The sequence below is a fragment of the Pelophylax lessonae genome (assembly GCF_965119305.1).
Source record: "Pelophylax lessonae genome assembly, chromosome: 2".
NCBI classification, from domain to species: Eukaryota; Metazoa; Chordata; class Amphibia; order Anura; family Ranidae; genus Pelophylax; species Pelophylax lessonae.
The window spans coordinates 175,911,443-175,938,382 of NC_138769.1; the positions used below are offsets into that span (position 1 = coordinate 175,911,443).

The 26,940-nt window shown below is 41.1% G+C and overlaps 1 protein-coding gene across 4 annotated transcripts in view; it reads left to right on the forward strand.

Annotated features, from left to right (window-relative positions):
• The window catches only part of CDKL5 (cyclin dependent kinase like 5), a 543,213-nt gene that overhangs the window by 347,504 nt on the left and 168,769 nt on the right, over window positions 1-26,940 (forward strand). For all 4 annotated transcript variants that reach the window (XM_082245786.1, XM_082245789.1, XM_082245787.1 and 1 more), the window contains exon 6: window positions 5,266-5,402. In XM_082245786.1, coding sequence (XP_082101912.1) covers window positions 5,266-5,402 — 137 coding nt within the window. The remainder of the gene's footprint in view (window positions 1-5,265; window positions 5,403-26,940) is intronic.

Sequence of the window (26,940 nt, forward strand, 5' to 3'; positions counted from 1 at the left end):
TATTCTATCCCCTGGTAGAATGGAATAGAGCAGTCTGGTCCTACCATCTGTGAAGCAAGAGTGGTGATGCTGGATGCTATTTACACAAAGCCCTTATTGCTGTTCTAGTAATAGACAGCATATCCCTCTGGTGAGTGTGTATTTCTACCATTGATGAAGGATTGGCACTACGGGTGTTTTCAAGCGTTGGGTGAAGGTTGAAGTGGAGCACTTTTATAGGTTTTACACCCATAACAATATGAACTGTTTATTTTTGTTGTTCTGACAAACTTCAGTTTATGGTCACATTTTTGTGGACTATTTTATTATTTTAGTGCTGCATTTTTGTTATGTCTTTAAAGGCCAACAGGCGTTGTATAGGATCTATGCAAAATATATACAGTAGTACTCTTTTATGCTCATCATTCATCATGGCATTGTGTTTCAGAGATACACATAATAAGTATTTTCACATACTGTGCATATCCTGTTGAAGGAGACTGAAACTCAGTTTACCCCATACCTTTTTTTTTTTTTTGTAGATCTTAGCACATATCATGTATTTAACTATAAAAGAACAGAGTATGTAAGGTAACTTTTATCATAGCCTAGAACTTTAGCTTAAAATTAGGAAAGGGCCTGTAAAAGGGAAGTATACTGTATGAGCAATTCAGACTCTTTAAAAACAATAACTTAAAGAGTCAGAGCTTTTTTTATTTCTTTTTTTCTTACATAAAGGCCAAGTAGCTTTAAGTGTTATGTCTCTGCTGTATATGCATTATCACCAGCCTGCTATAAGCCACATATGGCTGTCAGCTTCCTTTCATGTGGCTCATTGCAGTATTTTAGAATTTGCTTGGGATATGCACATTTGAACCCCTGCTGCTTAGTTGCTTCAAGTAAGAATGAAGCCATTCAAACTCTTATTAACAACACGTTTTGAGGGACATTTATTTATTATGTACAGTGATTCCACTTTAGGATGGAAATATATGACCTACAGTATATCAATATTACATTTTTGGATGGCCTTATATACACTATATCAAGTCAATTACACAATGAAAGATTGCTAAAAGATGAAGTAAGATGTATTCCATCCTAAAGCTGCCAACAGGTTGACAGAATGTATGTCACAACGTGGAATTTTGATAAAACAACAAAATACAACTGACATTTCACTATGAAAGTCCTTTTACTTTCATGCAGAAATCGTGAAAGATTGGAGGATAATTGCATTGCAATGTGTTATGTTTATTTCTTCTAACATGGAGGGAATTGTCTTTTAAGGGGATCAACCTATTTTTTTCTTTGACAGTTCTGTCAACTTTGTTACTGGGATGGACTTGACAGTATGTGACAAGTTATGTTCTACTCAAGTAGCAAGAGTGCCTTCACTTGTAGCTGAAATTATGCATAGAGCAAAAGTGACCCAGTCTGACTGTATCGGGGGGTAAAGCCTAGCTTCAGCCCAGCATTTTTTTAAAGCTGAAATTTTTCTTTTTTATGATATACTAAAGCACCAAACACATAACATGTAATGGTATGTATCATATTTCCTGCAGATGCTGCTTCTTGTAAATATCCTCCCTTAATGCCACCTTCATACTTACTTGATATTGCCCTGAGCTTGGTGCTGTATAGATTAACAGCAACAACTACTATTGTAAAGAGTTGCTCTCCTTGCGCCCCCGCTTCTGCCTTCTTCCCCATTCAGGGACCTGCTACTACTTGTTTTTTTTGCAATGCATTGCATTCTGTGAATGGGGGTGAAGTGCATGAATTACAGGATCATCACCACCCATTAACAGAACAAATGCAATAGGATCCAAAAGAACTACAGTAGACACTGGGAGCACTTATTCACGATATAGACTGCAGAGAGAGAGAGAGAGAGAGAGAGAGAGAGACATTATCTTGCCCCTGTTCAAATCATAAGTAAGACCTCATCTGCAATATGCAGGTTCAGTTTTGGGCACCAGTTCACAAAAAGAATATCGGGAAACTGGAGAAAGTGCAGAGAAGGGCAACCAAAATGATAAGTGGCGTGGAGGAGCTCAGCTATGAAGAACTATTAGAGGAACTGAATTTAGTCTCTCTTGAGAAGGAGAAGAAGGTATTAAAGGGGATATGATCAGCATGTAAAAGAAAAATGGGTCAATATAGTGAATTTAGTGTTGAGTTATTCACTTTAAGGTCATCACAGAGGAGAAGGTGGAACTCTTTACATCTGGAGGAAAAGAGATTTTATCTCCAAATGTGGAAAGGTTTCTTCACAGTAAGAATTGTGAAAATGTTCAATATACTCCCTCAAGAGCTAGTTCTGTTCAGCTAGATTGCTTAAAAAAAAAGACCTGGATTATTTCCTAAATGTACATAATATACCTGGATACTAATATTTATAGATAACGTTTATCCAGGTAATATCTGGTTGCATCTTGGAGGATCAAGAAGGAATTATTTTTCCCCCACTGGAGCAAATTGGATCATGCTTTTATTACCTTCCTCTGGATCCACTGTGGGTATAAGATAGCGTATATGGAGGTTCTCTATTTTTGTGTATGTTTTTCTGTTGGTTAAACTGCATGAACTTGGGTCTTTTTTCAGCCAGATTAACTACAGTATCTCACAAAAGTGAGTACACCCCTCACAATTTTGTAAATGTATTATTATATCTTTTCATGTGACAACACTGAAGAAATGACACTTTGCTACAATGTAAAGTATTTAGTGTACAGCTTGTATAACAGTGTAAATGTGCTGTCCCCACAAAAAAATTGACACACAGCCATTAATGTCTAAACCATTGACAACAAAAGTGAGTACACCCCTAAGTATAAATGTTCAAATTGGGCCCAAAGTGTCAATATTTTGTGTGGCCACCATTACTTTCCAGCACTGCTTTAACCCTCTTGGGCATGGAGTTCACCAGAACTTCACAGATGGCCACTGGTGTCCTCTCCCACTCCTCCATGATGACATCACAGGAACTGTTGGATGTTAGAGACCTTGCGCTCCTCCACCTTCTGTTTGAGGATGCCCCACAGATGCTCAATAGAGTTTAGGTCAGGAGACATGCTTGGCAGTCCAGCACCTTTACCCTCAGCTTCTTTAGCAAGGCAGTGGTCATCTTGGAGGTGTGTTTGGGGTCGTTATGTTGGAATACTGCCCTGTAGCCCAGTCTCCGAAGGAAGGGGATCATGCTCTGCTTCAGTTTGTGACAGTACATGTTGGCATTCATGGTTCCCTCAATGAACTGTAGCTCCCTAGTGCCAGCGAAACTTATGCAGCCCCAGACCATGACACTCCCACCACCATGCTTGACTGTAGGCAAGACACACTTGTCTTTGTACTCCTCACCTGGTTGCTACCACACACACTTGACATCATCTGAACCAAATAAGTTTATCTTGGTCTCATCAGACCATAGGACATGGTTCCAGTAATCCATGTCCGGCATCTGCTAGTCTTCAGCAAACTGTTAGCAGGCTTTCTTGTGCATCATCTTTAGAAGAGGCTTCCTTCTGGGATGACAGCCATGCAGACCAATTTGATGCAGTGTGCGGCATATGGTCTGAGCACCGACATGCTAACTCCCACCCCTTCAACCTCTGCAGCAATGCTGGCAGCAATCATACGTCTATTTCCCAAAGACAAACTCTGGATATGATGCTGAGCACGTGCACTCAACTTGGTCGACCATGGCGAGGCCTATTCTAAGTAAAACCTGTCCTGTTAAACTGCTGTATGGTTTTGGCCACTGTGCTGCAGCTCAGTTCGGGGTCTTGGCAATCTTCTTATAGCCTAAGCCATCTTTATGCAGAGCAATGATTCTTTTTTCAGATCCTCAGAGAGTTCTTTGCCACGAAGTGCCATGTTGAACTTCCAGTGACCAGTATGAGAGAGTGAGAGGGATAACACCAAATTTAACACGCCATTCACACCTGAGACCTTGTAACACTAATGAGTCGCATGACACCAGGGAGGGAAAATGGCTAATTGGGCCCAATTTGGACATTTTCACTTAGGGTTGTACTCACTTTTGTTGCTAGTGATTTAGATATTAATTACTGTGTGTTGAGTTATTTTAAGGGGCCAGCAAGTTTACACTGTTATACAAGCTGTACACTTTAGATTGTAGTAATGTAAACTAGTGAGTGTACAGCTTGTATAACAGTGTAAATTTCTTCAGTGTTGCCACATAAAAAGATATAATAAAATATTTACAAAAATGTGAGGGTTGTACTGACTTTTGTGAGATACTGTATGTGACTATGTAGTAAAGGGGATGCAGTTTTCAAGTGTGCAGTCCCTTGGATTCTATTGCATTTGTTCCACATGGCTTAATGAGCAGTGCTTGCTCCTGAATACATTGCTGGTGAAAGGGAGTGTGCGGCAGGCCCACCTGAAGCAGCAGCATACACATTGAGCCCAATCACATAACTCGTGGGGAAATAGACATTTTGTCTGGACTACATTTAGTGGGGAATGGCTATTACTATTGGCTTTGCATTGTTCACCCAAATGTTTCTCCATACTGCAGCTGGCTTTTTACATTTCATATATAAATTGCAGGCCACAGTGTAGAGCTTCCTTTTACTTTTCATTCCTGTTTCTTCATTGCTTTTTAGCAGTATGATGCCTATTCCTTCTTCATTTGGTGGGTCTTTCAATTCTGTTTCTGGGCCATAAAATAGGACTACCTAATTTCTATTATCTGATTCAACATTTCTTCATTGATGTAATAGTTCTTCAATCTCTTTTTGAAAGCTCTTTGAACAAATGTATTCCTATATTCAGACAGTTCTATGCTTGGGAGGTTTTCCCTTTCTTATTTCCATTTCTTGATCCTGCATGTTTTATTTACCATACTTCTTTTTTTTTTTCACCTGTGCTTAGTCTTGCTTTTCACTTTAGCCTTTTAGTCCCGGCCTTGACAATTTTAAGATGCCGTTAATAACAGGCTATTTGCTGCAGTTGAAAACGACAGGAAAACATTGCTAAAATTGCTAAATTTAGGATTATTGCGCTGCAAGGTTTTGTTGAAAGACTGGACTGGAAGAATTGAGTAGGAATATAGCAATTTTTTTTCATCATAATGACAAAATAACTCACATTCTAACAAGTGCTATGGATATTTAAAGTGGGTCTTTAGTGCCTACAATTACTTATTTCAAAGAGGCATGGGAGGGGAGCACAAACCTTAAGTCAGACAGAACAATTTAAAGAACACTATTGTTACTTTGTCTCTAATTTTGTCTTTTTTGCCTTTTCTTTATTTTCCAGAAAATGAAGAAGTCAAGGAAACGACACTTCGAGAGCTTAAAATGCTTCGCACATTGAAGCAGGAAAATATAGTTGAGCTGAAAGAAGCCTTTAGAAGAAGAGGAAAATTATACCTAGTCTTTGAATATGTGGAGAAGGTAGGTGGATAGAAATGTCATCTGGTTCCTGGGTTAAGGCAGCCGTAGCTTAATATGGCAGTGTGGGAACAAATGGCACAAGTGTATATAAATTCAGGATGATTTAAAGGAAACTTGTCATGAGAGAAAAGTGTAGGCTGCTTCTGCTGACCTTTCTTTCTGAAAAATCTAGTCGCCTGACTGTCATGTAGATGCTTTGGTTTTCATCAATGCTTTCTGAGCTCCAGATTTAGAACATACAGTATCTCAGAAAAGTGAGTACACCCCTCATATTTTTGTAAATATTTTATTATATCTTTTCATGTGACAACACTGAAGAAATGACACTTTGCTACAATGTAAAGTAGTGAGTGTACAGCTTATATAACAGTGTCAATTCGCTGTCCCCTCAAAATAACTCCACACACAGCCATTAATGTCTAAACTGCTGGCAACAAAAATGAGTACACCCCTAAGTGCAAATGTCCAAATTGTGCTCAAAGTGTCAATATTTTGTGTGGCCATCGTTATTTTCCAGCACTGCCTTTAACCCTCTTGGGCATGGAATTCACCAGAGCATCACAAATTGCCACTGGAGTCCTCTTCCACTCCTCCATGGCAACATCACAGAGCTGGTGAAAGTTAGAGACCTTGCGCTCCTTCACCTTCTGTTTGAGGATGCCCGACAGATGCTCAATAGGGTTTCGGTCTGGAGACATGCTTGGTCAGTCCATCACCTTTACCCTCCGCTACTTTAGCAAGGCAGTGGTCGTCTTGGAGGCATGTTTGGGGTCCTTATTATGTTGGAATACTGCCCAGTCTCCAAAGGGAGGGGATCATGCTCTGCTTCAGTATGTCAGTACATGTTGGCATTCATGGTTCCCTCAATGAACTGCCGGAAACACTCATGCAGCCTCATACCATGACACTCCCACCACCATGCTTGACTGAAGTCAAGACACACTTGTCTTTGTACTGGTTGCCGCCACACACGCTTGACACCATCTGAACCAAATAAGTTTATCTTGGTCTCATCAGACCACAGGACATGGTTCAGTAATCCATGTCCTTAGTCTGCTTGTCTTCAGCAAACTGTTTGTGGGCTTTCTTGTGCATCATCTTTAGAAGAGGCTTCCTTCTGGAATGACATGCAGACCAATTTGATGCAGTGTGCGGTATATGGTCTAAGCACTGACAGGCTGACCCCCCCAACCCCTTCAACCTCTGCAGCAATGCTGGCAGCACTCATACGTCTATTTCCCAAAGACAACCTCTGGATATGACGCTGAGCACATGCACTTAACTCCTTTGGTCGACCATGATGAGGCCTGTTCTGAGTGGAACCTGTCCTGTTAAACCACTGTAGGGTCCTGGCCACTATGCTGCAGCTCAGTTTCAGGGTCTTGACAATCTTCTTATAGCCTAGGTCATCTTCATGTGGGGCAACAATTCTTTTTTTCAGATCCTCAAGAAGTTCTTTGCCATGAGGTGCCATGTTGAACTTCCAGTGTCCAGTATGAGAGAGTGAGAGTGATAACACCAAATTTAACACACCTGCTCCCCATTTACACCTGGGACCTTGTAACACTAACAAGTCACATGACACCAGGGAGGGAAAGTGTCTAATTGGGCCCAATTTGGACATTTTCACTTAGGGGTGTACTCACTTTTGTTGCCAGCAGTTTAGACAGTAATGGCTTTGTGTTGAGTTATTTTGAGAGGACAGCAAATTTACACTTTTATACAAGCTGTACACTCACTACTTTACAATCTAGCAAAGTGTTATTTCTTCAGTGTTGTCAAATGAAAAGATATAATTAAATATTTATTAAAATGTTTAAATGAAAAGCTGCCCAGCCTCCTCAATACATACAGTGTGTAACCCCCCCTCCCCCCATTAGGTCATACTTACCTGTTCGGTCAACTACAGTCATTTGACAGCACCCCTGATGAACCCAGAGAGCACCCCAGTTGAGAAGGTCGCCTTAGATTAACTTCATGTCATTTCTTATCCATGTATACCTATTTTAATTTCCATCATCACTTTTCTGTGATTGCTTGTTACAAACCTGTTTGATTGTTATATCTTTCCTTTTTGTTCATTACCATTAATTATCCACTGAAACAAATTAAAATTGAGTATTCTGTCCCTTTAGTCTGTAAGATGCAAACAGTGGCTTTAAACTACAGATGCTTTCCAGGTATTTTATCTTATCAATTAGGAAAGCATATGGAGGTGTTATGCTTCAGGAGATGAAGAAGGCTTAGTTGGATCTCGTTGGTTCTCTGTGGCTTCACTTTTTTTTTTTTTTTTTTTTGTACGTGCTAATCAACATGACTTGTGTCCTAGATACTGTGAAACCCTGTAGCCTTCAAACCTTCACATGATGTTCTGATTAAAAGCTCCATATATTAATCACATTCTGATTAGACAATTTCATGAACATACTAGTTTTAGAAGATAAAAATGTAGAAATTGCAGAAATTGCTTTGTTAAGTTGAGATGGATGCTTTTTTTCTTTTCTTTTTTGTTTACCCATGTAGAAGTAACAAAAATAGAATTTATATTTTATTTATTTCACAGAAGCAATTTTCTAAATCACTTCAACAACTATTTAAATCTTGACCATCATTTAAAGCAGAGTTGTCAAACTCCAATTTAACAGGACCATGTTACTTGTAATTGATCTAAAAGGGCACTCAATAGGTCTGCTGAGGGCTACACATGTTTAGCAAAAAAAGATCATAGCACTTAAAGCAGATCTTTACTCTGAAAATGTAGTTTGGCCCTATGCTTCCACCCCCTACCCCAGCACAATAATAACTGGTTAGGCTCCTGTGAGGCTTTTTTGTAATTTTCTAGTGACTCCTTCTCCCACCACCATTTTGGCCTAGGTCAGAATGGCATGTCCTGTCCCAGAAGCCCCCTGGGAGACTCCCATTACATATCCCTTTCACAGAATGGGTGGGGGTGTAGCTTCTGTCTCATTGTGGGTGGACTGCTTGAACCTGGAAGAGGCAGCTAGCTACCTTCCAAGATGGCAGTGCAGAACATAGGCACAGACAACAGGTTACTGCAGGACAATGTCAGATCCACTGGGCAGGTGACGGTATATTTTAAAATGAATATCTAGGAATAAAGTTTCTAAAACAGAGAGTGCTAATAAAGTCCAGGCGGTGTGACTTTATACAAAGGGCAGAGGGTATAGGATAGAAAAACAGCTGAAGGAGAATGGGAAGAGTAAAGGTAGGGGGACTGGATCTCCTCTTTAACATCAGAATAATAACTGATACTTATAACATTTTAGCTGAGAGAATGGGATCTCAAAACATTTCCTAAAGTAGTAAACTGCAGTATAGCCTTTATTTTTTTCAATCAATACATTTTTATTTGCATTTTAAAAAGGAAACATACATGAGAACAGGAAAAACATCAACGTGATGTAGGTAACATAAGAAACAACAGGGTAGTGGAACATCTTCCATGGTGAATTTGTAGAGTGCATATGGAAATTAGCAAGTACAGTACAAGAATTGTATACATGTATCATAGTAATGTCTTAGCAATATATCACACAAGTCAATTTCCGACTAGAAGTGGAAAGAGGTAGCAGCCACTGCCTCCAGGCCGGAACCCCGAAGGGAGCAATGACACCAGGTCGGAGGCAGCGGTACCCGCTGTATACCCGCTGTATACCCGCAGTATAGCCTTTATTAACAACAGGACCACTGAACCCTTGATCCGTTTATATTTTTGAGGACCGCAAAAGATGAGAGGGCTGCATGTGACCCAAAAACAATAGTTTAAGCTTCCAGATTTAAAGGAGTTGTAAAGGCAGAATGTTTTTTATCTTAATGCTTTAAGGCAGAATGTTTTTTTATCTTAATGCTTTAATGCATTAAGATAAAAAAGCCTTCTGTGTGCAATGAGTGAGCCTGATGCTGCCATGGATGTGGCCCGTCCAGGGGGGGTTTAATATCACAGCCCCAGATCCAGCTGATAGTGAGGATGATTCCTCCATGGTCACAGCAGAGAATAAAAAAGCGCTGGTAGACGCACTTATGACTGCAGTGCGTGGGACTTTAAAAATGGAGGATGCGGCTGATGTAGCCATAGACGTGGCTATGTCGTTTGGTACGCATTAATCACCTCGCAATCCAAAGGTGTTTCCTTATGGGCCTTATTTTGACAGGTTTTCCTGTAAGGAATGGGAACAACCAAAATTACCGTTTGTGGTCCCCAAACGTTTTGCTGTACATTACCCTTTTGAGGAGCCACTTTTAAAAAAGGGGACTAGTCCACCAGTGGTAGACCCTCCTGTTTACAGGTTGAATAAAGCAACCATGATCCCAGAGGAGGAATCCCCATCCTTTAAGGACCCGGCTGACAGGAAAGCACAGGCTGTGGCACGCAGCATGTTTACTATGGCTGGTTTGGAATTACAGCCAGTCTTTGCCTCAGTTGTCTTAGACCCTAATGGCACTTTTCCACTGCAAGTACCGGCTCGGCTCTACTCAGCCCTGCTTGGCCCGGTTAGCTTTTCCACTGCTGGTATCGCATGGTACGGTGTTGGAACAGTTCTGTACGGTACGGTATGGTTTGCTTTTCCACTAAAGTAGTACTAAAGTTAAGTGGGTGGGATAACAACGGGGTGGGTGGGATTCTCTGACCAATCAGTGGCTAGTAGTGACTGCATGCAAAGGATTGCGGGATATGGTACCAGTTATGGTACCTGTTGGAACCACAATCGAGTAGGTACTGTTTTTTCAGAGCCGTACCGTGCCGTACTGTTCGGTTCCATGCAGTGGAAAAGCGCCGCCGTACCGTACCGAACCGTTCCGACACTATACCATGCGGTACCAGCAGTGGAAAGCACAAAAGCGTGCCGAACTGTTCGGTTCCATGCAGTGGAAAAGCGCCATAATTGAATGGGCCAAGCTTTTGCACCAGGGCCTGGGGGGTGGGTAGGTCCCCGCTGCTTATGTTGATCTAGCGGACTAGTTGGTCCATGGGCTGCAGTTTATTTGTGATGCAGCTTTGGATACAGCTCCTGTGATGTCCAAACTTTCTGTTTCAGGGTGGTAATTAGGTGCGTGGTGTGGCTTAAGAATTTGTCCGCAGACCAAGCCTCCAAGAAAGCTCTCATTGATCTGCCCTTTCAAGGCAATCGCCTGTTTGGGGCTACACTGGATGACATCAAGGGTCTCACGGGGGGGTGAAGAATACCTTCCTGTCGCAGTCAAGGAAAGGAAAGGAGTCTCGTCGCAGAAGGGGGACCTCCTTCTCAGCCCATAGAACATTATTTTGTGCTCCTGGGACAGAGAATAAGGGAAATAGATCTTTCAAATCTTCCCCAGGAGGTTCCAAGCAGCCTTGTTCTGGTAAGCCTAGAGCTAGCTTCTTCAGACCCCAGACAAGACCAATTCAGCATGAAGGTCTGCCCTCACCCATTATTGGGGTGGGGGGACATCTTTGCTGGTTTCTGGCCCCGTGGACCTCTTTTGTGCACGTCAAAGAAGTCCGCAAAATGTTTCTTTTGGGGGTACCCAGAAAGGGGGACAAAGTTTGTTCAGTTCAGGTTTTTTAGGTCCTGAATCTCCTTGTGCAGATTTAATTCCTGCAAAGATTCAAGTGATGTCAGAACTACCTAAGGTCCCCCCTATCACTGTCCAGGTTAGTGAATTACCTAGGTCTGATTCTAATTCTGACCAGGGTGGTCCTTCCTCTGGACAAACTTCAGGAACCACAGGACATGATTCTCCGGCTGTTTTCACACAGATAGTTCTCTCTCCCAATTTGCATACAGGTTCTAAATTCTGGGGGTATCCACCTTCAAGGCAGTTCTTTTTGCACAATCCTACAAGCATCTCCTTTAGCAGGTTCGGCACCACAGGAGGATACTGAAGTTCGTAGCGAGATCACGAGTACCTCTGGTAGACGCCGCAGGCGTCCAAGGGCCACAGTAAAGCCAGTATCATCCTCGGCTCAGGCTTCTTCCGCAGTTCCTGCAATGAATCAAGAGCAAGGATCTTCCAATCATCCTGGTGGCCTTAAATGTCCCTTGGGGGCTTCCACTCAGAGAAGACCAGTTGTCCCAAGGGCTAACCCACCATCCTGCTTTACAGTCACTGGTTTTAATGGCTTATTTATTGAAAGCCAGGTACTGAGGGATAGAGGTTTGTCTGGATCAGTAATCCCTACTATGGTGAAGGAGAGTAAGTTGTCTTTCAGCAAGATATACCATTGTACGTGGAAAGCGTACATTTCTTGTTGTGAGTTCATCCTCATCACATTCCTGACTAAGGGGTCTTGCGTGACTCCGAAACGTTGCACCTATCCTAACGTGATCCTTTTGCAATAAAAAGTTTACTTGGACTGCTGTGCAAGATCCTTGGTGTGTTGGCGAATATGTATGTATCCGTGATAGATCCAGTGTCCAGCTGGTGATCGCTGCAGCACCCACAACTGATGTGCTTTTATCCAGGAAGGTGTGCGATGGGAATATGAACTATTCATCCTCGATCCTTTTCTGTGGCTCGGATCTTAACCTTTCTTCAACAGGGCGTTTATTCAGAAGTTGGCCTTGAGTACCATCAAGGGCCAGGTGTCTGCCTTGGCAATCTTCTTTCAGCGACCCCTAGAAATGCACTCTTTACAGTAGTTCGTACCTTCATTCAGGCGGCTCGACATGTCGCTCTATGTACCTGTAGGGTCTCTTTTGCCGCCATGGGATTTACATTTAGTGCTTTTGGTTCTCCAGAAACCTCCATTTGAGAATCTTTGGGAAATTTCCTTGTCTATGTTACCCCAGAAGGTGACATTCACGAATTGGTGGCATTATCCAGTCGCAGTCCCTATTTGGTGGTCCTTAGGGTAAAGTGGTTCTTGATCCCTGTCCATCATTTCTGCCCAAATTTGACTTCCATTTGAATGGGGACATTGTGTTGCCCTCCTTGTGTCCCAAGCTTGCTCATCCCATGGAATTTGCTTTGCATACCTTGGATGTCGTTCGTGCTATTCGGGTGTATCTGACAGCTCCTGAGTCCTTTTGGAGGTCAGACTCGCTTTTTGTGGTTATGGGTTGACCAAGAAAAGGGCTGGCTGCTTCTTCGGCTACCATCTCCAGATGGATCAGACAGATGGTGATTCAGGTCTATTCCATTAAAGGTCAGGTTCCACCTTTCCCTGTCACGGCGCATTCTATTGGGGCGCTGAATGCTTCTTGGGCCTCCCGTCATCAGGCATCAATATCACAAGTTTGCAAGGTTGCCACTTAGTCATCGGTGCATACCTTCACAAAATTCTATAAGGTAGATACTTGGGCATCTGCGGATGCTTCTTTTGGCTAAAAAGTTTTGAAGGCTGCTGTTTAAGAAGGGCTGTTCCCTTTGGAGGGGTGTTTTTCTTTGAACTTTTATTTTTCAGACGGGGCTCCTGTGACCCGGTTAAGGCTCCTTTGTCCTGGTTAAGGGCTCTTATGTTTAGCCTTGGGTTATTTTCCTTACCCCTAATTTTCCTTTTGGCACTGCTTTTGGACGTGCCAGTAGTTATGATTTATGGAGCGCTGTGTCCGTCGATGAACGAAAGAGAAAATGGGATTTTTGTACTTACCGTAAAATACATTTCTCTGAGTTCATCAACGGACACAGCACTCACCCCTCTAAGGAGTTTTGATACTTCTACTACTGCTTACTATTAAACTGATCACCTAGAGCAGAGAGGGGGGGTTATATACCAAGCTGAGGATAGTGCATGGACGTAGCCAGGTGTTTTTTGTTTTGCCTAGTCCTACTCCTGAGGAGGCACTATAACCCAGTAGTTATGATTTATTGAGTGCTTTGTCCATAGATGAAATGGATTTTACGGTAAGTACAAAAATCCCATTTTTCTCCACTCGGAAATTCTATTCTGGAGCTCCTCACATATGTGAGACCCCTATGCTGTCTTAAATCCCTCTGCGTAGTCAGGAGTAAGGACCTAGTTCTTTGCTAGGATCTTCTGTCCTGGTAATTAGTTCCCTTTTTAATGGATTTTTCTATTTTTTCTGAGAAATCTACAATCAACTGCTGGACTGGGTGGCGGGCTGGATATAGCAATAGCACCAGGAAAAACAGATGGAATGCAAATAGGAAACAGAGCAGCCAATAGTGCATTACCTTTTAAACATTTATTTAAAACATAAACGGTTGCACTTACATTTGGATAATAAAAACTTTGCTAGACAGACAGATTGTTATATGGATTGCTCCAGTGGACGCCAGTTTTTGGGGAAACGCAGCACATGTCGTGTGGAGGGCTGTATCGTCACGCTGCTCGGTCTGCACTGCAGGCGGCCGAGCAATCCATATAAATATCTGTCTGTCTAGCGAAGTTTTTATCATCCAAATGTAAGTGCAACCGTTTATGTTTTAAATAAATGTTTAAAAGGTAATGCACTATTGGCTGCTCTGTTTCCTATTTGCATTCCATCTGGTTTTCCTGGTGCTATTGCGGAGAGTCTGTGGCTGATGCTGGAAGCTACTGCCGGATCCCAGCGTGGTGTAGGAGTGGTGTTTTTGTCCTTAGTTCAAAGCGATACTTGCTGTATTGATGAACATCCCACAGTTTGGCTATCGAAGCTATGTTTCTATGAGCCCATTGATACTCTGTATCTGGTAAGCAGCTACCTTATTGTGTGCACACAGGGGATCTGCATGCAGCACTCGAGGGGTTAAATAAGTGAATTACCTTTACCCTGATTGCAGTCTGAAATCCTATGGACTTACCTGAAGATTTCTCATTCCAAGAGGCTTTTCACTTTGGACTTTTTTCACCTCACTCAGCACTTTATTTATTTTATCACAGGGGTAAATATTTGCGTGAAGCTGGAGTAAAAAAAAGTTGATTAGGGGCCGAATTTTGAATAATTTATCATATTCATGATGTTTTCAAGGGAGGCCATGGGCATTGTTGTTAAATTGTAAAAATCTCTATCATTTCCTAACGAGTTCTGTGCATCAAAGAAGAGTATACTGGCATATGATGGATAGGTTGGCTAGAGCAGTAGGAATGGAGTTAATTTTTTTTGTCATCCCCAAGTTGAGGGTTAGTCCAAGGAAATGTTTAAATTCTTCCACAGTGAGGGGTTTCCAAACAAAAGGGCGAGCATAGGAAGAATCGGGATTGCTGGCAATATGTTGGCTGGCGTACAGATTACATTGCTCCAAAATGTAGTTCAGCAGATCATCCCTGAAAAATAAATGAAAATAATAAATTGGTATTACATTTTCTGATTGCATCTGAGGGCCTGGCTGTGCTGTAAAAGGGGGACTTACAGGTTCTGCTGAAGTATCGAGCAGCCATGTAGGATATGATAATGCATCTGGGAGGCTGGTAAGGGCCCTGCCTTGTTGTGGATGGGACACCCCATTACTAGCATCTGGCCTATCATCTAGGAATGTTGCCCTGCTTGTGCTTGCCACTGCACAAGGACTTGCAGAACTTCTAGTCAATACCTGCCTATTATCTTGGAGTGCTGTTCTGCTGGTAGATGTCACTGGACTTATTGTGCTGCTGGTGGATGCCTCCGGATTTATTGCACTGCTGGTGGATACCTGTGCCTGCTCAAATCTCCTGAGCCTCTTTGTTAGGATTCTGTCCTCCTCTGTTTCCATTTCAGAGCCACTGCTTTCTATTGGTTCATATTAACTATCCAAGTCTGACGGAGAGAGTTCCCTTCTACTTTTATCCGACATACTCTGGAGTATATAGAAAGCCTCCTCGTGCAAATTTTTTAGCCATGTGGACAGATGTTCACTGGGACAGATGTGTCAGATGTGTGACAGATGTTGATCACTGTGTGATCACTGGGATGTGGCAGATGATCACGGACAGATGTAGCAGATGATCACGGACAGATGTGGTAGTTGTTTCCTGGGACGGATAATTTTACTGGGACAGATGTATGACAGGCATTTTTCACTATGTTGGGAACACTGTTACAGGGCACTGTTTTGGGGACACTAGCTGGGTGATCAGTGTGTAAAAAGCAGTAAAAAACGCTCAAAACTCACTATTGCCCGGCTGGCAGCACAGAACCGCTCTTTTTCTCCTCACTGACAGGCTCTGTGTGAGGAGAAGCTGAGCCGATGGCCATTACAACGGCTGTTTTTACATTACATGATGGCTGTGATTGGACACAGCAGTCATGTGATCAGGAGGGCCAGTCACAGAGTCCTCCTGCAGAGTGGTGTTTCACTGTGTGTTTCACTGTGTCTGGGGAACACCGGGATCTCGCTCCTGAGGGATGTTCAGGAACGTCCACTCAGAAGGAGGAAACACCTTGTAGGTTGTAGGAGGAGTTTTCATTCTCCCCTGACCCTCTGTGCGGACAGTGTTGATTGGCCCTGTGCTGATCAAAAAACTCTATAGCAATACACACCAAACTGAGCATGTGCAGCCTGACTCCTAATGCTCTGTTCTATCAAGAAGAGAGAAGAGGATGATCAGATAACACAGAACCACACAGCCTTTATAAACAATGCAGAGGATTAACTCTTGGTTCCACAGTGAGTATAACAAGCATGCTTTTCTGCATATACACACCAATTTTACTGTTGTAGGTTCAGTAACACTTAAGTGAACAAGCTGAAATTAGAAGCAGAGTTACTATGCACATCTGTACCAAAATCTGTGTTCACCAATTTAGGAAATCTCTCCCACAGTGTTCTATTTGTGCAATGCATACCCCAAACTATATAATTATGCTAATTTCACATGTTTACCTGCTTGTTCTACTATATTTGTATTGTTATTAAATATTTAGATTAGTAGATTAGTCACTAAAGGATAGGGTTGATCAATTTTTAGAATAGCCACACTGGAGAAGCATGTTTTCAATGAGTCATCAGACTCAAAAGCGTATATTGTTAGAAGGAGCAGTTAAAGCACACCCAGAGTGTGGCATTGCTTAGCAACAAACCAAGCCTTAGTATGAAAAGAGAACACTTAGCTGCCCCATGTATACATGAACCATTTTTACTTCACATGCATGCTTGGAATGTCCATTTCAGATCAGGCCCCAGTATTTCAATGTTTTGGAGTCAGGATCTGATTTTGTCATTCTAAAATCCAGTATTGTTTTCATTAGGGCCCCTCTGTTATAATAGACATGTAATTGAATCGTTGCCATTGTGTGTGATTAGTGATGGGCCGAACACCCCCCTGTTCGGTTTGCACCAGAACATCTCAAAAATGGAAAAAGTTCTAGTGAACATGCAAACTCTATTAAAGTCTATGGGACACGAACAGGAAAAATCAAAAGTCCTCATTTTAAAGACTCATTTGCAAGTTATTGCCATAAAAAGTGTATGGGGACCCGGGTACTGCACTGGGGGAACATGTATCAATGCAAACATTTTTTTTTTTTAAACAATCATTTTTACAAGAGCAGTGATTTTAATGATGCCTAAAGTGAAATAATAAAAACTAAAAATTCCTTTAAATATCGTGCCTTGGGGTCCCCTTAATGAACCCACAAAGTGGCGCATTTGTACGATGTATGGAGCCAGCTGCAGCAATACTGACATTTCTGAAGGAAATAATGTAATTTAAACTTTCTCAGGGCTGTAATGTATTGTTTTCTCTGTGGTTTTTCCTTTTTTATGGTTAGGAGTACGATGTACCCGATACCCATTCATATGGGGGGGGGGGCGGGATCTGGGGGCCCCCTTGTTATTCCCTCATTATCCCATTTATAAGGAGCAGATAAAAGGTCCAGAGTTCATTTCAAGTCTGCTATTTGCATTTGGAATCTGTTGCTGTCAACTCTCAATATGAGATCCAAAGAGCTGTCACTATCAGTGAAGCAAACCATCATTAGGCTGAAAAAAAAAAACAAAACAAACTCATCAGAGAGATAGCAAAAACATTGGGTGTGGCCAAATCAACTGTTTGGAACATCCTTAAAAAGAAAGAACGCACCGGTGAGCTCAGCAACACCAAAAAACCCGGAAGACGGAAAACAACAGTGGTGGATGACGGAACAATTCTTTCCCTGGTGAAGAAAACACCCTTCACAACAGTTGGCCAGATCAAGAACACTCTCCAGGAGGTAGGTGTATGTGTGTCAAAGTCAACAATCAAGAGAAGACTTCACCAGAGTGAATACAGAGGGTTCACCACAAGATGTAAACCATTGGTGAGCCTCAAACACAGGAAGGCCAACCAACATCTAAAAAAGCATTCACAGTTCTGGAACAACATCCTATGGACAGATGAGACCAAGATCAACTTGTACCAGAATGATGGGAAGAGGAGAGTATGGAAAAGGAAAGGCTCAGGATCCAAAGCATACCACCTCATTAGTGAAGCATGGTGGTGGTAGTGTCATGGCGTGGGCATGTATGGCTGCCAATGAACTGGTTCTCTTGTATTTATTGATGATGTGACTGCTGACAGCAGGATGAATTCTGAAGTGTTTCGGGCAATATTATCTGCTCATATTCAGCCAAATGCTTCAGAACTCATTGGACGGCGCTTCACAGTGCAGATGGACAATGACCCAAAGCATACTGCGAAAGCAACCAAAGAGTCTTTTAAGGGAAAGAAGTGGTATGCATGTATGGTATGCTATGGCCAAGTCAATCACCTGACCTGAATCCGATTGAGCATGCATTTCACTTGCTGAAGAAAAAACTGAAGGGAAAATGCCCGAAGAACAAGCAGGAACTGAAGACAGTTGCAGTAGATGCCTGGCAGAGCATCACCAGGGATGAAATCCAGGGTCTGGTGATTTCTATGCGTTCCAGACTTCAGGCTGTAATTGACTGCAAAGGATTTGCAACCAAGTATTCAAAAGTGAAAGTTTGAATTATGATTGTTAATCTGTCCCGTTACTTTTGGTCCCTTAAAAAGTGGGAGGCACATATACAAACTGTTGTAATTCCTACACCGTTCACCTGATTTGGATGTAAATACCCTCAAACTAAAGATGAAAGTCTGCAGTTAAAGCCCATCTTGTTTGTTTCATTTCAAATCCATTGTGGTGGTGTATAGAGCCAAAGAGATTAGAATTGTGTCAATGTCCCAATATTTATGGACCTGACTGCAGGTATTAACAGCCTTTGCTCAATACTTTGTTAAAGCACCTTTGGCACCAATTACAGCCTTAAGTCTTTTTAAATATGATGCTACAAGCTTGGCACACCTATTTTTGGCAGTTTCTCCCATTCTTCTTTGCAGGACCTCTCAAGGTCTGTAGTATAAAATAATCTCACTAGAGTATAAGATTTTCTCTGCGCAACCAAAATGCCAGATCTGTGCCTTGCCACAATTCTGTCTCTGAGCTCTTCAGGCAGTTCCTTTGACCTCATGATTCTCATTTGCTCTGACATGCATTGTGATCTGGAAGGTCTTATATAGACAGGTGTGTGGCTTTCCTAATCAAGTCCAATCAGTATAATCAAACACAGCTGGACTCAAATGAAGGTGTAGAACCATCTCAAGGATGATCAGAAGAAATGGAAAGCACCTGAGTTAAATATATGAGTGTCACAGCAAAGGGTCTGAATACTTAGGACCATGTGATATTTCAGTTTTTCTTTTTTAATAAATCTGCAACAATGTCAACAATTCTGTGTTTTTCTGTCAGTATGGGGTGCTATGTGTACATTCATGAGGAAGAAGAATGAACCTAAATGAGTTTAGCAAATGGCTGCAATATAACAAAGAGTGAAAAATTTAAGGGGGTCTGAATATTTTCCGTACCCACTGAATATGAATATGCACTCTAACCAAGTCAAATCCCCAAAAAATATCCAGGTAAGCGACGGACTAAGGTTTGAAGATGTTCATCAACCCACTCATTGAGTCTCTCAAGGGATGAACCTATACCTGCTACAATGGGGCGGCCCTGGGGAGGAAAATGCTGTTTGTGGATTTTAGGTAAGTGATGAAAAATGGGTGTAATAGGATCCTTCACTAATAATTAAAGTTTTCTGGTCTATAACACCCATTTCTTTACCCTCATCCAAAAGGGGCTGTATTTTATGTTGTATAGTTTTAGTAGGATTAATGGTAAGAGGGCGACAGACATTGTTATCACTTAATTGTATCATAGCCTCTAGTCTATAATCATCTGTGTTAAGAACCACCACCATACCGCCCTTATTCGCGGCCATACCGCCCTTAGCTGAGTTTCTTTGCCCATTCCCCCTATGTACTTGTATAAAGCTATACATACACATTGCAGTCTAAAGCCTGGTACACAACAATAGGTTTTTTTTTGTTTAGCTCAGCGGGTTGAATAAAAAAACACTGACAGCTCCAGTTGTACCACTGTACTAAGGATCCAACGTTAGCACAGCGATATCCCCTGTTAAGCTGTTGTGTTTTAACAGGGGGACTGCACCCCCCCCCCCCCCAAACAATCCGGTCAGCGCTTTCAGGCGTTGGCAGGGAGGGACGATCCAGAGCCAGCCGGCTGCTGGTTTTCCAGCATGCTCGTCTGACAGAAGTTGGATTCTGTCGGACCAGCTGACATATACACGGGCAGAATATCGGCCAATTTTTATTGAACCGGCCAAGAGGTGTAGCATCAAGGTTGCCATGGACTATAACTGAGAGATAAGCACATTGGGATGGCTGGAGCACAATAGACATTAGAAAATGCTTTTATTTATTATAAAAAGTGAAAATCTGCCTGAAAAGGTGAACGTATCCATTATACCTTTTAAATAAGTATACCTGGAAACAAGAAACTCAGTGAGTACTGTTTAATATTGATTTTTATATTATTTTTTATTTGTTACTAGCAGAAAATGTGTGCAGTACAGCCATCATTGCAAACATGCTGCATTGATTGTAGAAAGTTTGGCTAATTGTAGGTGTGGGCATTTGAGAGTTCTTGCAATTGTGAAAAATGCTCCTTTCAACCACTTTATAGATATTTGTGGCTGAGCACACATTTGTAATCATGTATCCTAAGTGAGAACTGTATGACATTGTCACTAGAAGTGGGTTTGTGCATCATACTTACAGCTGGAAGTTTACGGAAAGCTCAATGAGTATGAATACTAGCAGCAGCATATAAGTGCATTATAACTATGCTTGCAAATATGCCTGTGGAAAGTTTTTCTACTTATTAGCAGAATAAAATATGTGCACTGTGAGGACTAATATTGGGAAATGTGCACATATTCTGTTTTTGGATATTTTTTTGGGGATGTAACTTGGTTAGAGTGCATATCCATATAAGTAGCTCAACGCGTTTTTTATTTTCATTATTAACTCTTTTGTGTGGGAACACATGTAGGTGTTTGCAGCAATTTAACATTTAGATTATTGTATACATTTTGAGCTTAACACAGAGGAGAAAGCGCCGGATTACCTTTATTAGTTAATATCCCTGAAGAATACAGAACACCTCCCTGTATATTAAAGAAAAGAGGAGAGCGGAAGGATATGTAGCCATGTTCGAAAGTCACAGTGTCTCCATAGATACATTGCAGTGTTGTCATCGTAGAACAGGAAATGTGTTACTGGCAGAATCACCAAGTGAAATTAAAGCAACAATTTATTGAAAATAGAAAACTATTAGTAAGCTATATTAAATAAAATGGTTTTCTTGGGTTTAGATGTAATTTAACTTATGCATTTTGGTTGCGGAGAGAAAATTTTATACTCTAGTCACATTATTTTATACTACATTTAGACCATCATCTGAACACCCTAAATCAGGGGTGTTCAACCTTTTGACCTTCCTGGGCCACATTGGAAAAAGAGGAATTGTCTTGGACCGCACATAAAATACACTAACACAAAGGATAGTTGATGAGCGGAAAAAGGCAGGCAGATCACAAGTTAACGATCACTTACAGTATCTTACAAAAGTTAGTACACCGCTCACATTTTTGTAAATATTTTATTATATCTTTTCATGTGACAACACTGAAGAAATTACACTTTGCTACAATGTAAAGTAGTGAGTGTACAGCTTGTATAACAGTGTAAATTTGCTGTCCTCTCAAAATAACTCAACACACAGCCATTAATGTCTAAACCGATGGCAACAAATGTGAGTACACCCCTAAGTGGAAATGTCCAAATTGGGCCCAAAGTGCCAATATTTTGTGTGGCCACCATCATTTTCCAGCACTGCCTTAACCCTGTTGGGCATGGAGTTCACCAGAACTTCACAGGTGGCCACTGGTGTCCTCTCCCACTCCTCCATGATGACATCACAGGAACTGTTGGATGTTAAGAGAACTTGCGCTCCTCCACTTTCCGTTTGAGGATGTCCCACAGATTCTCAATAGGGTTTAGGTCTTCAGACATGCTTGGCCAGTCCATCACCTTTACCCCCAACTTCTTTAGCAAGGCAGAGGTCATCTTGGAGGTGTGTTTAGGGTCATTATCATGTTGGAATACTGCCCTGCAGCCCAGTCTCGGAAGGGAGGGGATCATGCTCTGCTTCAGTATGTCACAGTACATGTTGACATTCATGGTTCCCTCAATAAACTGTAGCCCCCCAGTGAGGGGACAGCAAATTTACACTGTTATACCACTGTTGGGCCACAGGTTGGACACCCCTTCCCTAAATGCTATCTGTCTGCATTCAGAGTTTGTACATGCGACCTGGAAATGTCCTAAGTTACAAAAATATTGGACAGACGTTATTTATACATTTTTCAATTCTATACTATTTTCTACTAACGTTAATCAAGCTTTGAGGGAAATACTGTTGCTTGCAAAAAGGTACTTTTGAATATGTGGATCTCTCCAGCTACCCCCAGGAGTCAGATTGTATTACAGTATAGGTATTTTAAACTTGTCAGAACTTTCACAAGCATATATTTGTATATATGCTTTATTTGTGCATGCCTTTGTACTGTATGTACATACAATACCACAAAGACATTTATGTTTGGAATGAAAACGGTTTTAGATGAGGAAAGCCCGCTCCCTAGCTATTGTGGTTAATAGCAGGTAATTTTAGGATTAGGAACCCATGGATATGAGCAATCTGATTCTTCCTAGGTTTTCTGTAATTGACTACAGTTCACTGTAATGTTTGAGTCCTACATTAAATACTTTGTTATAAAACGTCCTTGTTTTATAACTCTACTATGTCACTAAAGGACACAATGCCATCATATTCATTAGTTTATTTGATCCAATGTGGTTTCTCTGATTAGTGATGAATATGCTCCTGCAATCAAAAATTGGAGGTAATGCCGTCTACAGATAATGAAAACAGTAGCTATAATTTAGCATTGTTATGAGAAGCAGCAATGAAATATTGCTAGGTTGTTTCCCAGTAGCACAGTAAAGCCAGGGAAATGTCAGCAGGTTTGTGCTTGTTCTAATTTAAGAAAAATGAAAAGGTTTGTGTGAGAAAAATAAACCGGATTTTCATATCTCTTAACCATCTAAAATGTTAATTAGGGACATCTTTTAGTACAAAATGTTTCCGCAAAAGGCACACACTTGTGGTCTTGAAGACCATGGAAAAATCATAAAAAAAAGAGCAAATATATATTAGCATGTATTAAAAGGATATTTACTCAAGAGGTAAAACTCTAATTCTACCACTTTACAAAACTCTGGTTTAGCCACATCTCGAGTATTGAAAATAGGCGTGGAGGTAAGTGGCGCTGCCACAGTATAAATATTAAATATGGGTTAGGGTGTATGCATTTAAATCTGGGGTAAGTCGAATAATTTAAATCTGGTGGACTAAAAAATGGTAGGTGCTATATCTGTGCAATAAATAATGTATGTAAAAAATATAGAATTGATAATGTAGGAAATGGTGGTATAAATACAATAAATAAATTGGTGATATATGAGCGTGAATAAATATTGGCTAATAAAAATGTGTATAAAATGGATCTGTGAATATACACAATAAAATAATCACATGAATATATTATTAACCCCACTCGAGTGACAATGATTCAAATGAATAAAGTGCATATATCAAAAAAACCATGTGCAAATAAAGTGCATATAAAGGTGCTCGGAATAATAAGACCACCTAAAAAATGTGTGGATCAAACCAATAGCCTCAGATAAAAATTTCATAAAAGTCCATAAAATCAGCAGTAATAAATATATATGGTGGTAATCACAGTTGAGTCCATAAACCAAATCAAAGAAAACTCCAAAGGAAGTGAGGAAAAAGTGGATTCCGGGTGATAAGTAGGGATGGGGGTGCTCAATGGAGGAATAGGTGCTCCCCTCCTCTTGCTCCCGCACTCACCAGAGGGTGATACCCCTACAGGGGTAACCAGCGTGAAATGTATCTCCCAGGGGTCCCTCAAAGGTTTGTACCGATATCCACTTGTTCCCCGATAGGAATCAACGGGCAGTAAATCCAAAGTAAATCCTCAATCATATGCCGATAATATAGTAATAGGGAACCGTATCCAGGAAATGTGAGGAAGAGAAAACTCCAATAGTGAAGTATTGCTTAAACAACATTCGCTTTATTATTAAAAACAGTACATGGTACTCACATTCAGCATAAAATAGACGTGCACATATGAGATTAGGGACCGCAAGACCCTCGTGTATCGGTGTAGCGGTATCCTTCCCGGGACGCGATGCGCTCCACCGACCGGATCTGCGCCTCACTCACAGGACAGCGGAACTGACGTGACCACGCTCTACGTGTTTCGTCATCAATGACGTCATCAGGAGCAGCGTAGGGTCACGTCAGGTCCGCCTATTTTTGTACTAAGCTGTCGCCTGGCAACCGGATAGTGTATTAGTTCGCTACCAATGAGAATTAACTGGGAGCGAGCGTCATCGGTTGTCAGGCAGATCTCCATATTAAATACGACTAGGAAGGGGGAATAGTTCGATTTAATGGAAGGAATTTTTGAGCGTCATCTGTTACCAGGTAGGGATCCAACCCAGAACCTGGTAAAGACAACACGACACCCTTAGAATGTGGGCAAATAATTACTTTATCCTATTTCTCTGGTAATAGGTGAAGAACCAGAAATAATAGTGTTAGATTGACCTATTATATAATGGGCATAGGTGAAACCATTTCCGGCCAGATGCGGTCGGTGGAGCGCATCGCGTCCCGGAAGGATACCGCTACACCGATACACGAGGGTCTTGCGGTCCCTAATCTCATATGTGCACATCTATTTTATGCTGAATGTGAGTACCATGTACTGTTTTTAATAATAAAGCGAATGTTGTTTAAGCAATACTTCACTATTGGAGTTTTCTCTTCCTAACATTTCCTGGATACGGTTCCCTATTACTATATTATCGGCATATGATTGAGGATTTACTTTGGATTTACTGCCCGTTGATTCCTATCGGGGAACAAGTGGATATCGGTACAAACCTTTGAGGGACCCCTGGGAGATACATTTCACGCTGGTTACCCCTGTAGGGGTATCACCCTCTGGTGAGTGCGGGAGCAAGAGGAGGGGAGCACCTATTCCTCCATTGAGCACCCCCATCCCTACTTATCACCCGGAATCCACTTTTTCCTCACTTCCTTTGGAGTTTTCTTTGATTTGGTTTATGGACTCAACTGTGATTACCACCATATATATTTATTACTGTTGATTTTATGGACTTATAAATTTTATGAATTTTATGAAATTTTTATCTGAGGCTATTGGTTTGATCCACACATTTTTTAAGTGGTCTTATTATTCCGAGCACCTTTATGTGCACTTTATTTGCACATGGTTTTTTGATATATGCACTTTATTCATTTGAATCATTGTCACTCGAGTGGGGTTAATAATATATTCATGTGATTATTTTATTGTGTATATTCACAGATCCATTTTATACACATTTTTATTAGCCAATATTTATTCACGCTCATATATCACCAATTTATTTATTGTATTTATACCACCATTTCCTACATTATCAATTCTATATTTTTTACATACATTATTTATTGCACAGATATAGCACCTACCATTTTTTAGTCCACCAGATTTAAATTATTCGATTTACCCCAGATTTAAATGCATACACCCTAAACCATATTTAATATTTATACTGTGGCAGCGCCACTTACCTCCACACCTATTTTCAATTATCTGATATAGCTCTACTATATTTTGAGGTAGGCTGCAGCCATCTTTATCTTTAACCATAAGCGCGGAGACCCCCTACCTTTTACACATCTCGAGTATGCTGTCCAGTTCTGGTCACCAGGATTCAGGAGGGCCATGCTGGAATTGGCAACAGTCCAGAGAAGGGCACAGAAACAACTAAGGGGACTGGAGGACCTCAGTTATGAGGAATGATTACATACATTAAACTAATTCTCCCTGGAGAAGAGATGCTCAAGAGGGGATATGATAGTGATATGCAAATATCCTAATGGTGATTCCAACATTGGGAGGAAACTATTCAGTCTCAGGTTACTCATGTGGGCAGATTCTTTCCTACACCTCCATACTCAGTAAGAAATCATTCTGTAAGGACACTTACTAACTTTTAGCTGTGTGACATTCATACGGCTTTTGCATCTTCTGCTTTGTTCTGAACAAAGTGTGACCATAGAGCTCAATGCATGTTCAGGGGTGAAGACAGAACCGAACAGGGGTTAATAGCAGCCTTTTTGATATGACTATACAAAGTTATGGCTCAGGTTTGAGAAGCTTGTATTATGAAAATGTTGACAGAGATCGAGGCACAGCCCCCACATCAGATAATGTAATATACCTCACAACTTTCGAAGATGAGCAAGAGGGACACATTTCAGTGCTAGTATATGTAAGAAAAATACGCACCTTTGCTGCTTTAGTCAAGCAAACCATGAAGGGTTAAAGTGGTAGTAAAGTGTCTCGAAAAAAAAAAAGGAAAAACTTTCCCCCTCAGGGTAATGTCATAATGTGCTAGTATGCATCGCCATCTCTTTAGAGCGCAGTGTGCATGTGCCGGTGACATCAACAGTTGCACAAGTAGTGAATATCTCCTAAACGGCGCACATTTATAGATATTCCTTTTACCTACAGGTAAGCTTTATTATTAGCCTACCTGTAGGTACAAGTTACATAGTTAGTTTGGTTGAAAAAAGACACAAGTCCATCTAGTTCAACTAATAAAAGGGAGGGGGGGGGTCATACAATTCCATATACACTAATCCTATACCCACAGTTGATCCAGAGGAAGGAAATTATATGTATTAAAAATGAATATTATAATATTAAAAAGTAAGGGTCCCAACACTGAACCTTGGGGTACACCACTGAAAACTTTAGACCATTCAGAGTAAGAATTATTAACCACTAATCTCTAAATTTGGTCTTTTTGCCAGTTTTCTATCCATTTACAAACTGATCTTTCCAAGCCTGTAGACTTTGTGTCAAACTCTTTTATGTATACCACAGCCACCCTCTGTCCAAGGTTTTACTTGCCTCCTGAACAAGCGATGTTTAATACCACTTTAATAAAGTAAAGGACAATTAAAAAATGCCTGCATTTTTAAAAAAGAAAGCAATGGCAGTCCTTTTTTTCTCATTTCAGGTCTACTGTATGATGCAAAATTGGGATTGTCTCTATAGCTGGCAAAATATAGGCAATCAA